The sequence below is a fragment of the Arachis stenosperma genome, chromosome 1 (genome assembly GCF_014773155.1).
Source record: "Arachis stenosperma cultivar V10309 chromosome 1, arast.V10309.gnm1.PFL2, whole genome shotgun sequence".
Lineage (NCBI taxonomy): Eukaryota > Viridiplantae > Streptophyta > Magnoliopsida > Fabales > Fabaceae > Arachis > Arachis stenosperma.
Window position 1 is genome coordinate 130,160,263 of NC_080377.1, and position 14,815 is coordinate 130,175,077.

The following is a 14,815-nucleotide window of genomic DNA, read 5'->3' on the forward strand; positions in this document are numbered from 1 at the left end:
TATATTGTTCTATTTAATTTGAGCTAAAAAGATTTTTTATGATCATTTTATCGTGTTAGTGTAAAAGTTGTAAGTGTTATATTTACTTTGTATGCTTTTAAATTTTACGTCCCTTTTAGATATTTGTGATTGAGTAATTACTAAAAGAATTTGGTTTAATATCTATTTTATATTCTATTTAAATTATAATATTGAATAAATATTTTTTTCAAAATAAAAAATATGATTTTTTTTATAAAAATAAAGTTTAAATAATTATGAAATTAGATTATATTATAAATGTTGATAAATATTTTAGCGCTAAATCTGCTATAAAAAAAATTTCTAGAAATATTATATTGTATTATATAATTTGGTCAAAATTTTCTTATATCTAAATTATTTGGATTGGCATATTCTAAAAAAGTATTATTCAAAATTTTAATTATTAAATCAAATCAATTATAACTAATTAATTAGGTTGATTAAATATATAGATATCTTATAATTTAATATAATATAATTTAATTTATATAGATACATGACTTTTACAGTTTTATTATTTATGTAATAAATTCTAGAGATATTTTTTGTAAGTTATAATTTATTTTTTTATTTGTATATTCAATTTTTAAGAATAATTTTTTAGTTTTTTTATTTATGAATAGATTTTTTTTACTTTAATATATATATATATATATATATTTAACTTTATAATTTTAGATTATTGTATCAATATAATTAATATGATATTATTTATATTATTTGAGCATCAATAATGTCTTTATGGATTTTTTTATTGCATAATTTACTTTGACAAAAAAATTGATTTATGAAAAATTAAACTTGAGTGCTTATTACACTACAAGATTAATATTGATTTGAGGGAGTATTTTGATGGAGGTTTTAAAAACCTCCACAATATATTTTATCTATGGCATTTTAAAAAACCTCTACTCATAATTAATTAACATTCAAAGTTTTGGAATAAAACATCATTTTCTCTTTTTTTTTTCCCAAAATGTGGGGCACCGAGTTCGCTGAGAGAGAATGAAACCCTAAGTTTTCTACATACGCCATTCTTGCCGCTGTTCTCACTGCCGTTTCCGCCGCCGGCACCATCACCATTGCCGTGTCCGTTGCGGCAGAGAGCTTCTGGATCGAGAACTTCTGGATCAGGGAGGTTGATGTTGCCCGGTAAGATCCGTTACGAGGATTTCATCGCCAGAATGGTTGCTAAGTAAACTCCTCACATATCAGATCCTTGCAAATTCCATTCGCTATGCTTCTGGATTTTCCTAAATGCGTTCTTTCATTTTTTTCAGCTATTTCCGTATTGCTGTTTCTTCTTCTTCTTCTTATTTATTTTTGGTTAACCATGTTATGCGCATTTTGGTTTTTTGCCATATTAATGTCATTATGTAGCTAACAATGGATGGTTTTAGGAGGGATTCAAAAGTTGCTTGGATTGAATATATGTGTATGGTGAGATCCGAAGTGGTCTTTATCTGCTTCTGCTGTAATTATTTATTGGCTAAATAGACTATGGCCATGGTTGGGCAAATGTGTGTGTTGTGTGTGTGTGTCAAACTTGTGTTCTAATTTCAGAGAAGAAGAACGAGAAGAGCGTTGTTTTGGGGGGTTTCAAGTTTCAATTATTTTATTTTTGTTTTTCTGTGAAATTTTGTTTTCGGATTGAATGTGACTCGGAGTGCGCAGCCGAAAGGGTGAAAATGAATGAGGAAAAAAAGATTATTATATGAATATTTTTCCCTTTGTTTGATGCTTTTGCAGGTTTGAGTTGATAGAGTTTATCAGTTTACTCTGCAACTCATCTCACTCTCACTCTCCAGCTATATTTTCTTCCATGTTATCATTATTTTTCAAAAATCTCAATTGGAGGTAAATTACCAAATTTGACATGATAATAATATCTACATTTAATTTACATCTTGAGATGGTGGCTTTTTTTGTGTCTAACAAAACTGATACCAATTGTCCATGGTCCATAGTCCAATTGCATGCTCTACGTTTTTTTTTTTGTTTCTTTTGTTTCCATGTTTCACCTTGCATTCTTCAGCAAGCTTGTTACATAGTAATGGTTGTCAACTTAACTTTTTCTTCTATCAAATGTAAATGCATCCCAGCATGGTTGACGTTATTATCTACCTATTGTTTCATTGAATTGAATCTCAAATCTAATGCTGGATACTGAATTTGTGTTAGGAAAATTGTTATCAGCTACTATTTCTGAGTGCTCGTGCAATTGTCCAAGCTTATCTAACCAGGAACTTCTTGATTAACCTGAAACAGGTATTGAAAGTTGAAACTAACAGTTTATTTTCAATTATATTGTAGGTTTATTTTTATTCTTTCATCCAGGAATTTATATATGAGATTTTCTTATGAGGGTTTTGTTGGTCTTAGAATGCATGAGTAATTAAGTCCTCATCTGTTTATTTATATCGTGTTTTTCTTTAACTGCCTTTCGTCTTACCTTAAACTTAGATCTATCTCTCTTTAACTACCTTTAACTGCCTATCTTTCAAGATTTGTTATTTGCTATAATTAAGTGACAAGTGTTGCTCTAAGCCCTGAGCTTGAGGCTAGCGGAGGAAACTTGCTATAATTAAGCGGAGGAGACAAGATTTGTTATCTATAATTACTGATGTTGACTTTTCCAAAGATGCAGAAGCTTTTGTTGATGGATCTTGAGATCTTCCTTTCTTAAGAGCTTCCTCTGTTCTGTTGCAACTTTCTTACTGGTATTCCCTTTTATTCTGTATTTTTTTAAGTCAAGACATTAATTACTGTTATGTTAGGAGTGATAATTAGTTACTTTGTTTTGGTTGGTTGATTTGCATTTTGTATTTTTATTTTCTGTTCTTATTTTTTAAGTTTGACTTATAGAATATGTTTAAAATCAATGAGTATTTTTTACTATGTATGTGACTTAGGCTTTTTTACAATGTATGTTTAAAATCAATGACTTAGGCTTTTTTGACACAGGCCTTTCTCTTATTACTGCTGTAAACACTGCCCTTTTTCCATCTACCAGTTTGATTATTTTCTATGAACATGATTCTCTATCTTTCTTTCTAATTGTGAATTATAATTACTTGATTAATTAACTATTTCCCTTGCTACCTGCTCTTATCAGTTGTCTCTTAACTAGAGTTTTGAGTTACTTCTATTTACTTCTGGTTATTTGTTGTTAAGGCTGAGATTTATTCTAGATTGAAAGCGTTTGTATTGGTGCACCCACATATTTGAGCTAATACTCACCTTGAGAGATATTATGCCAAAGCAAAAACTGAGGTACAAAGAGCTTGAGATAGATCTAGTAGTTTACTAGCAGGGCTGTTCTGTGTAAATATTTTCGTATTTGTACTTTATCATCCACCACAATGCCATGCTGCAACTTGAATTATTACATATCTTTGCCAACTTAGAATTTTGCTTCAATGTGTGATAGGCAAGGTTTACATAAAGTTGGGTGTGGAGATTTCTGCTGATGTTGAACTTGTAGAACCATTACAAGAATCCTGTATATGGCGACAAGCTAAAGGTTCAGCTACTGAAATTTTTGGAATTGATGATGGTCTAGGATCCATAGACAAGGTTTTTTCTTTGCCAATTGTAGCATTCTTTGGTGAAGTAGTCTAGTTCTGCAGTTGCCAAAATTTATGTGTTGAACTCTTGGTGCAGGCTAGTGTTGCACAACAATGGTACGATGAACTGGATGATCTTGCCGCTCCTAAACCCGAAACAGAAATGGTTGTTGAAGATGATAATCTGAATAACAATTTGGTTGTTGACGATAAGAAAATTTGCATCAACTGTTGTATTTGCAATAGCCCTGGAACAAGTGAGGTATGCATATTTGTTTTTGACCATGCCTTTTTCTCATGTCATTTACTGATTAGAATAGCATACAAGAGATGGTAACATAATTGATGTGCCTTATTCTGTTATCAGTCCAAGTTGTTCTCTTCTGTGACTGTCTTGAATTAATTTTCTCATTAATCTTGTAAGTTGAGGTATAACTTTCTTCATTATATACATCATTAGGTATATTTCTCAGTCCAACCACTTCACTATTCTTTATAGACTTTCTTTCTGGTGCTTATTTATTCGTTAAATCATGCTTAAGTATGAAATATTTTCCATCTTTACTCTAGATGCATTTAACTTGATATATCTATCATTTTTGTTTCTCTTCTTGATAAGCTCACCTATGTTTGTGCTAGTTTTAGTACATTAGTAACTTGAAGTAGATTGCTAAGATTTATTTTGAATTGGGTCAGAAGTTTTACCACAATTTCTCTTAGGTTTAGTCCTTATAGTTATATCTATAAAGTATTGGTTATTTACCTTTGCAAAGCGATAATGTGTAGTCTGTTTCAATTATAAAATGAGTGTTTGTGCATTATGAGAGCCTATATTAATCCTATGAGGTATGTGTATTTGTTTAAAGCTTTAAATAAATTGAAGATCCGTATATTGAGATTTCATGGAGTTCATTGTTGTTAAATAGGAAGGGAAGCTTAAAGGGTGGGAATTGGATGCATGTGGTGACTGTTGGGTGAGTGAAGGCTGTCTGCTTGATTCAAATGACACTCCTACATCCATTGACGCTTACATGTACAGGTAAAAACCTCGTATAGAATAATTCTAGTAGTTTGATTTAATTTTTTGGACACAATTTTCGTTTCTAAGTTAGCAAACTAGTCTTCTAAGATTTAAATATATTAAGGTGCCTTTAGTTTATATTTTTATTTCTGTTTTTGTTTTTAATATTTTTTATTTTTAAAATTTTATAAAAGAAAAGTATAAAAATAATTTTAATAAAAATAAAAAATGAAAATGCAAATGAAACCCATTCTTAAATTCATGTTTAAATCAATGAATTCAATCCTTACTATTTTTTTAAATAAATATTTTATGTATACTAAAAATTTTCACTAAATTAATCATTATGTATTTATTAATTTACACATTTTTTATTTTATTGATCCTCCACTTGTTTATTTTCATGTGTATAAAATTAGTATCTTTTTTTTTTAAATTTGTCAATATTATAAATATTTATATTTAAAAATAACAATACACCAAATTTATTTTTCATCAGGTTCTTTACTAATTAGAGAACTATCACTTCATTTATTAAACAAAAAAACCAATACACCAAATTATTCTCTTTATTAATTATTATGTTCTGCTATTTGAGTTTAATTTGCAGAGGAGGCTCGGTACTGCTATTAATTATTCTCTTTCATTTTTTTATTTTTATTTTACAAATTAAACTCACTCATGGATTTAATTTCTGGTTTTATTAGGTATTTGCTTGGATTTCTTCTGTTTCTGGGATTAAAGTGGGTACTGGTTTTTCTCTCACCAGTTTCTTGTTATTACTTTTGAACAAGCACTTGTTGAGGTAAGATAATAATTATATCCTATTTTGTTTTAAATATGTTAGAAGTCTATTATAGCTTTGTAGTTTATTATCTTAGAAATCCCATATATATTTAGTAGTACACATGTCTAGTAATTATTTTTCCCTACTTGAAGTTTAACTAGCAACAATGGATAAATCTTGGATTGCTAAGCCACGAAACTCATGAATATATAGTTGGTCTAGAAAACTTCTTGGATTTTGCATTTCAACATGGAGCAATTGGGAATAGTAAGATAATATGTCCATGTCCAAGTTGTGGGTTTCGCAAATGGCATGCTCGAAAAGATGTTAGAGATCATTTACTTTACAAACCATTCCCTAAGAATTATGTTGTATGGAACTTTCATGGCGAGAAAGAAGTAACCGAATTCTCAACAAGTGCACATGTCATGCGCGAGACATTGGCAACTGAACATCCCCTAGATAACATGGTAAATGATGCTTTCGGGATACATATGGATCAGGAGAGTGGTGAAGATTCAGGCATGGAAGATTTTGTAAACGATGAGCCAACAGAAAATCACAGAGACTTTGATGAGTTTCTCAAGGAAGGCATTCAAAAGCTACAGGAAGGAAGTGACTTCACAAAGCTAGAATTCATAGTCAAATTGTATCATATTAAAGTCTTGTGTGGACTAAGTGACAAGGCCATTACCATGATACTTGAGTTGGTGAGGGATGCTTTTAGTTGTGTGAATTTGCCTACGACTTTTGATCAGGCAAAGAAACTAATTCAAAAACTAAGTCTTGACTATGTTAAGATAGATGCTTGCCCCAATGATTGTATGTTGTTCGAGGATGAAGACCCAAACAACATCCAACAAACATGCGGTCATTGTGGTGCTTTTAGGTGGAATTCTAAGAAGAAGAAGAAGAAAAAGCAAGCTGCCAAGGTTTTGAGATACTTTCCGTTGAAACCAAGGTTGAAAAGATTGTTCATGTGTCATAAAACTGCAGAGCATATATTATGGCATGCAACAGCGAAGGGAGAAAATGACAAAATGGTGCATCCAAGGGATGGTGAGGCGTGGAAGACTTTTGATTTAACACACAGAGAGTTTGGATTACAACCTAGAAATGTTCGCTTAGGACTTGCTAGTGATGGTTTTAATCCTTATAGATCAATGAGTTCTACTCATAGCATTTGGCCTGTGTTTCTGATTCCATATAATCTTCCTCCTTGGATGTGTATGAAACACACTTCCTTTATCCTGTCAATGGTTATACCTGGCAAGCATAATCCCGAAAATAATATTGACATATATCTTAAACCACTTGTCAGAGAGTTATTTAGCTGAAGAGTCTCTTACTTTCTGTTCTCGGTATATTGACGACATGGAGACTAGATTTAACAGGCCTAGTCGTCTTTGTTATGATCCCCCTTATGAAATGTCTTCAGTCTTGCCCAAGTTAGGTACTCCACATGGAGGTCATTCAAACTTCAATTTAACTAAAATAGAGAAGTTGCAAGCTCATCGTTATGTGGTTTTCAATCGCGAAGGTGTGAAACCATATATCAATGCCTTTAGAGACCACATTAGGAGAACTTCAAAGGGAAGAAGACTCTCACCTGCAGAGATATAAAAGAAAGTTAATAAAGATTTTGTTGATTGATTTCAAGCATTAGTAAGTGAAAATTCATATTTTATAAAGTATACATTGTATATTAGTTAACTAAATAATCTTGACTGATACTTTTTATTTATTTCAGAGTGTGAATCCAGATAATCCATACGAAATGTCAACTGATATAAAGTTTCTTGTACGAGGCCCAATGATGAATGCAATGAGATTTTCTGTTTATGACATCAATAGGTATAGATTTCGAACTTTGACTAGAGAATTTGGTCTTAAGACACAAAATAGTGGAGTATTCTTAGTCTCTAACACACCCTGCATTGCAAGTATTGCTGATAGAAATATGAGACAAGCAAATTTGCCATATTATGGCAAGTTAGAAGATATAATTGAACTTAAATACCATGGACAATTTGCTGTTGTTCTTTTTAAATGCAAATGGGCTGACACTACTAGGGACAGAGGCTATAAAAAGGACCATTGGAATTTCAATTGTGTCAATTTTGATAGATTAATTCACACGGGTGAGCGTGAGGAACATGAACCTTATATTGAAGCATCTCAAGCACAAATGGTGTATTATGTTGATGATATGGTAAATAAAGGGTGGAGTATTGCTGTGCATGTCAAGCCAAGGGATATGTATGACATGGGTCAAGGAAATGAAGATATAGTGTACGAAAATGAGCCGTATCAAGAGCAAGAACTTGAACAATTATTTGACCCCAATAATGAGTACATCCAATTAGCTACCAATTTATTAGATAGCGATGCTATTGAAGATAATGTAGCTACTAACTTGGCAAGGGATATGTTTGAATGAAAGTTTGTACAAAATTTTACCAAAGATAACGTTTTATGCTTTTTATTTATTATGTGCTTGACATTTTACCAAAGGTTGATGATGTTATTAATTAATAATATTTATTTATTGGAGCAGATTTCATATGGAAAGACAACCACTAATAATAATTAGTAAAGGCAGAGCTTTGTACTGAAGTTGGAATTGTTACCAGAGGTATTATTATCACTATTACCCTTTTTAATTAATAGTATTTGTTGCTATTGAGATTTTTCTGTGTGCTGCATACATTTGTTATTTAATTTGAGTTGCTTATTGGGACTTGGATGAACTCTTGTGTTGGATCAATGGCTGCTGAAAATGAGACGAGTATTAATTGCAAGAGGGCTACATGCAAGATGGGTAGCAGAACCATTGCTGCATGTTGGAGGTTGTATTTTCAACATGTTTATTGCAAGATGGGTAGCAGCACCATTGACATATATATATATATATATATATATATATATATATATATATATAAAATGTGTGGATAATGATGATTTCTTCTTTGACATTCTTACTCCATTCTTCATTGAAAAGTATTGGCAGCTCTAAAATAGCTATATATATGCGGGGTATTAGAATGAAAACAGTAGTTAATAAATCAAACAAGCTTCTTTTATTTATTTATTTATAATTTTGTATTTAGGATGTGCAATTATTGTTATTTTTTTAGCAAAGTCCATCTTGGAAACAGTAGTTAATAAATCAAACAAGCTTCTTTATTTTTTGAAGTGATTTTAGGGATTTAAATACTTGATTTTGATGCACTAAACTAAATTAAAAACCGATTGAAAATGTGAACAGCTATTGATTCCAATTATGTGACTGTTTTTGTAGATATACTCGATGGCTTATGGACCATGACTATCACTATCAGTCGCCATGCCCAAAAAGAAAAAGGCATAAATTACAGGCTTGTGGATGGTGCTAATTCTATGCTACTGTTTTTATATATTAGATGGTGCTACTTCTATGCTACTGATTTTATTTTGAGGCTTTTATGTAATTAGATGATATTGAAATATTAAAGTTGTATTATTTTACTTTTTAAAGAAAAACAATAATAGTTATGTAGAACAATATCATATGGAATTGTGTTTGGAACTATTGACATTGAGAATATTTTTATATATAGAGTTATATCTTATATTGAGAAATTGTGTTATAAAAGATTTAGTTTTTAAATTTTGATATTAAAAAATAAATTTCTAATTGAGAGTATATGAATGAGATGAGATTAATGAATGATTTGTAATTAAAAATAAATAATTAATTACAGAATTTGTGGAGGTTTGAAAATCATACAAAATAGTTAATTCTTGTTAAATTAAAAAATCAATTTGTGGGGGTTTTAAACTGCCACAAAAGTGATTTAAAACCGTCACAAAAGTCTAATATAAAACCCCCACTAAACACTCACAAAACTCCCACTGAATAGATTGTGGAGGTTTTTAAAAACTCCCACAAAAGACCTCGTGGCACCTCAAATTTTGGGGGTTTTAGAAACCCCCACAAACCATTTGGTGGGGGTTATAAACCTCCACAAATAAGAAAAAAACCTCCACAAATAAACAAAAATCTTGTAGTGTTACTATGGTTAAGCTCAAATTTTAATTTATTTTGTCATATTATATAAATATTAAATTCTTTGATTAAACACTTACATGATTACGATATGATATTATATATAACTTTTATATTGGCAATTAAATTTCAGTTGCTATATAAATACTGTATTTTAGGTAATTGTATACTTTTTGTTATTTTAAAAATTATTATATATTTTTAAGATCGTTTAATTATGTTTATTTTTTTCAGAACATTGTCATTATTGTAAAATAACTAATATCTGTGATAGCTATAATTAAAAAATTAAAAAATACAAGATATTAATATTCTGAGTTTTCAAAGTATAAATCTTGAAGTAAATATATATGATTATATTAATGATCATAATTAAAAATCTTTATTTTATTTTAATTTAATTATATTTCTTTATTGATTGCTATATTTTGTACACTTAATTGTCATTTTTATAACTGGAAAAAGGTAGACATGTATCTAAATAATGAAAAAAAAATATTTTTCTTTTAGTAAAAAATTTATGTCGCTTTAACTTTTTTTTTTTGCATCATATGTTATATTTTTACTATATTAAAAGTTTTACAGATACAACAAATTAATTGTTACATTATTAAATGTATTATTAGAGGAAAATTATTAAATATAAATTAATAAAAAATATATAATACTTAGTTAATTATCGTAATCACATTTAAAGGTATCTAACTTATTTTCATATAATAAAAGTGATATATTTTAAAGGTATCTAACTTATTAAAGTGGTGCATTTTAAAGGTGTATTAATAGAATTATTCTCTTATTATTTTTTAGAATGTACTTTTATGTATTTTGATTAATAATTCTTAAAAGAGTTATTATTTTATTTACTAATATTTTAAATTTTCTATAATATTTTCATAAAACGTGATTAATAGGTTCTTCTTCATGATTTTTTTTTGTTGAAATTTTTTAATAAAAACATATTTTAATTTTTGTTTTTTATTTTTTATATTTATTGATTATACTAAATTTTTCTTACAATGTGTATTTATCAACTACACACATTGTCTTTTCTGTCTTCTTTTATTTTTTTAATTATTTTGGTACCCCTTTTTTTAATTATTTATTTTACTTTTGCACCTCATATATTTATTATATTTTACTTCATCTTAGTATCAATTTTATAGTTAACTTTCAATTATATAAAATTGAATAATTTCTTTCAAAACATGCTTAAATATATTATCTATTATATACAATCATTAGGATAAATAAACAAATATAAATTGAATATATAATTTAATTTTAATTTAAACTAAAAACTAAATGAATTGTCAGAAAAATAGCAATTAATTTTATTTTTACTTTTTCTATAATTTTATTTAAAGATAAAAATTTCTCTATAACTACTAACATCACTGATAAAAAAAATTATAAGTCTCTATAAAATATAAAATATATAAGATAAATAACATATATGTAATTTTAAAGTTATTAATAATAGATTATAGACAAATTTCTAAAAATAAATCTTATGGATCAACATGCAATTTTTTTATATTTTTAAATTTTTCAGACTTATCAACATTTAAGTTACTTATACATCACTTCTCAAAGTATTATGATTTCACAAGTTATAATATGTGACATTAGTTATTGATATATATGAAAAATGTGACTTATTTAGTGGTTATCCATTTATCTTCTTTTAATATTATTATAACAAGGATACATGTGACTTTATAAGAATGATATAACCTAGACTTTGATTATCTAAGAATTGATAAAGTGGCTGGAATAATATAACTCCACACCACAAACCAATGAATGCTAACGATATGAATGATCACAAAAATATCAGGGACCACAAGGATTACTTGCGTTTTGGGCTAGATGGGGACCCATAAAATTCTCACGACCTGCCATGCAAAAATGGATAGGGACACAGACATAAGTATCCGTATGTATGGGGCCTATAAATCCACGCGAATATAAAATTACTAATTTATTTTAATTTATATATACATAAATCTATTTCTTAAATTTAGTAACCCTAATTCCTGCTTTAAATTCGAATCCTTCCTTTTTTTTTCAGACTCATTCTTAGCCTCAATTCTCTCTCTCTCTCTCTCTCTTCCTCTACCTCTCAAGTCCGTCACCACGTTGTTCAGTATTATCCTAAAAAATTATGTTATGTTATTATGTTGAAATATGTTTTTATGTTTTTTTCCTTTTGAAATGTTATTTTTCACAATGAATATGTTATGAATTGTGTTGAATTATATTAAATTGATTATTGTATAATTATTTTATTATGCCTTTTTGTGTTAATTTTTTTTCAAAAATTTTCAAACAATATTCGTAGATATGCTCGAGGAGATATGTGTTCTCTAAGGGGGATAATTAAACAGAAATTTGCAAAGACGGAGAAGGAACGGGAGCATACCCATTACCATACCTAACTAGCAATGGAGAAACAATTTAAGCCGATTTGAGAGGGAACACGTGGACTTCATCTATATTGAGCTTTTAAGGTAATAACCTAAGTCAGATTTGGAACCTTAACAATGAGTCTGGGTTGATCTTGCTTGCATTGAGGTCTTACTAGGTTCAAGTATATCTTGGATTAATATTTTGAGTCATTGTTATAACAAATACTATACTATTTAATATTCTAACACTTAGTATATGTAAAAGTTGGATATATTTACAAGAGATTTTTTAATTCAAATTAATGAAAAAAGTGAAAATAACAATAATCACTCACATAATTAAAATAGATAATCCTAATATATACATAACTCTACATATATCAAGGATTATTATATATGATAAATATATTTTTTTGTAATGACTATTTATATAATTTATTGCATAATTTTTCTCATCTTAATATTTAATGAATTTAAGAAACAATATATTATTTAACATACAAAATAAGAAACTTAAGTCATTATTTAGGACAATAAGTATAATGGTATAAATACCTACTTACTTATTAATAGTAAAAAAATGTAAATATTATAAATTGATATATTTTAGTATAAAAATAATAATAAAAGTTATTAATTAAGTTAATTATATAATTAAAAAGTATGAATAATTTTTTAAATAATAATAAAAAATGATATCATTATTTTCACATCCTACAAAGTTTATAAAAAAATCTTTGAACAATAAATCAATCCTCAATAGATTATACATTAGTCTTGTTAAAAAAATAAATAATTAATACATTAGATATTATTATTTACGTACTAATATAATATATATTATCGATTATTAAGTTTATAATTAATTTTTAACCCAATTTTTGGTAACTAAAATTTAAATGATTAAAATTATTAAAATGCTGAATATTTTGCACATAACTAATTTTATTTTTGTTATTAAAATTAAAAAAAGGAAGAATGGTTAATCAAATCTAAATTTTAATTTAAATTTGAGTAAGAAAATAAAAAAAATATTTTAAATTTTATCTCACTAACCCAAATTAATTTTAAGATAAAAAATTACTTTATACATCATATTGTAGGATAATGTGGTCATTTACTATTTTTTCATGACAAATATTATCAAATAAAATGGTATAAAAAATTTAAAAAAATGTATTTATTAGTTCAGGAAATACTAATTTATTTTTCAATAGAATAAATTATAGGAAGAATTTCATGTATACCAAATACACAGGTGTTCCAATAATTTTAACCATTGATCTTAATTATAAAAATGTATATATAATATATATTTATTAAAATCATCCTTTAAGGTTACTAAAACGCCGGTATTCTGGATGCATTGGAAAATTTTCCTAAATTATATATTGAATAACAAAAGTTGTTATTGGTTTTTCTTCACACTAACTAATACTCAATAATGCTGTTTTAGTACACGATATTACCAAAAAATATTAATCAATCTAATAACTTTTGTAATGACATAAATTTATAAGATTGAAAATTTAAAACTCATGTCATAAAATGTGAATCTTTTTAACAAGTAATAATATAGTTCATATTTTTTTAACTTCAAGAATCAATACAATACCAACAAATAAAATTATCTTAGGTAAATTTTAACAAAGACAAAAGTTCATAAGTATTTCTACTAGTGAGAAATTAATTTATTTTAAAGACAAATACAATATTTTTCTACAGATTTTCTAATTCGGTAGGCCAAGGACTAATCCATCACGTATTGATATTCTATTTATTAAGTGTCTACTGCTAACTAATAGATTGTTACACATAGAAGACCAGATTCGAACTCCAAATACTTACTTAAGCGGGCAAATCATTGAGTGAGATGACCATTCAACTAATTCAAATTGGTTAAAACAAATACCAATTATTTTTAATATTTTTTGTTTCATCTTTTAATAAAAAATTTTATATAATTTTATATAAGATCCCGTGTAGGACACGGGAACATACACTAGTTTTTAAGTAAAAAAGGAGTCTTTATGTCACATTACAGAAAGCCTTATTTCAAAAAAGAAAAAAATTTGGTAACAAAATATTTTCAGCATAATTAGCCAAAATTTTCTATAATTTACTTCATTTATATCATTTAATAATAGTTTTATTTTTTATCACACTCTCTTATTATTCCACTTATCATATTCTTATCAAATTCACTTATTAATGATATTAATTATCATATTATATCCCTTAATATTAGGCATTTTTGTAATCAATACTTAATATTTTCTTTTATAATTTAATTTTTATATTTAAAATAATAATAATAATAATAATAATAATAATAATAATAATAATAATAATAAAGAACGGTAATGATAATATCAATTACATCCAATAATTATAATTAATTCTTATCCGTTAAGGCATTTATCATGACTTAATGGAGATATAAAACATGAAAACTATCCTAATATATACCTTCCATTAATTCAATTATGTTCATTCAAAAATTACAAAAATAATACCATTGCAAGCACAATAGTGTATAAACCAAGAAATTTTACAAGAAGTCGCCTTTATCATTGCAAATAGTATGTCATTTGAATTTGACTTTAATACGGTACCTATGGCAGAAGGTGCTGAAGAATTTGAACAACAAACAGACTCATCCGATATGGTTGTTGTTGGTCAACCAATTTTCAAGAATATGAAAAACCACACTAACTTTGATGAGGTACGATAATAAACTGATTTTTTTTTTGTGTTTTTATGTGCATAATTAGAGTATAGTAAGTGTGCTAACTAAGTTCATACGCATAACATTCATAAGTTTATATACATAACATCCATAATTATATACAACTAACATCTAAAAATTAAATTCATATTTATTAGATATTACATCCATACACATATCATTTTTTAGTTATTGCATAAGTAACTATCAAGTTAATACATATTTTTAAA

General features: G+C 27.3%; 1 protein-coding gene across 8 annotated transcripts; it reads left to right on the plus strand.

Moving 5' to 3' along the window:
• The first annotated feature begins 936 nt into the window (after positions 1–936).
• LOC130935685 (uncharacterized) lies at positions 937–8,974 on the plus strand. Of its 8 annotated transcripts, none has more exons than XR_009067949.1 (12): positions 937–1,176; positions 1,774–1,881; positions 2,206–2,292; positions 2,666–2,744; positions 3,199–3,297; positions 3,455–3,600; positions 3,688–3,852; positions 4,517–4,629; positions 5,319–5,416; positions 7,149–7,252; positions 7,956–8,033; positions 8,700–8,974. XR_009067949.1 is itself a non-coding variant. In XM_057865550.1 (4 exons), the coding sequence occupies exon 1, from the start codon at positions 5,827–5,829 to the stop codon at positions 6,733–6,735; it is 909 nt and encodes a 302-aa protein (XP_057721533.1). In that variant the 5' UTR covers positions 5,423–5,826; the 3' UTR covers positions 6,736–7,063; positions 7,149–7,252; positions 7,956–8,033; positions 8,700–8,974. The 8 variants fall into 8 exon arrangements, 1 of the variants encoding a protein (XP_057721533.1); XR_009067952.1 differs by having other exon boundaries at positions 2,672–2,744; XR_009067945.1 differs by lacking the exon at positions 3,199–3,297.
• Positions 8,975–14,815: the final 5,841 nt, after the last annotated feature.

What these genes read in the sequence shown, in the direction of transcription:
- LOC130935685 (XM_057865550.1), top strand. Translation starts at nt 5,827, where the DNA reads ATGCGCGAGACATTGGCAACTGAACATCCCCTAGATAACATGGTAAAT.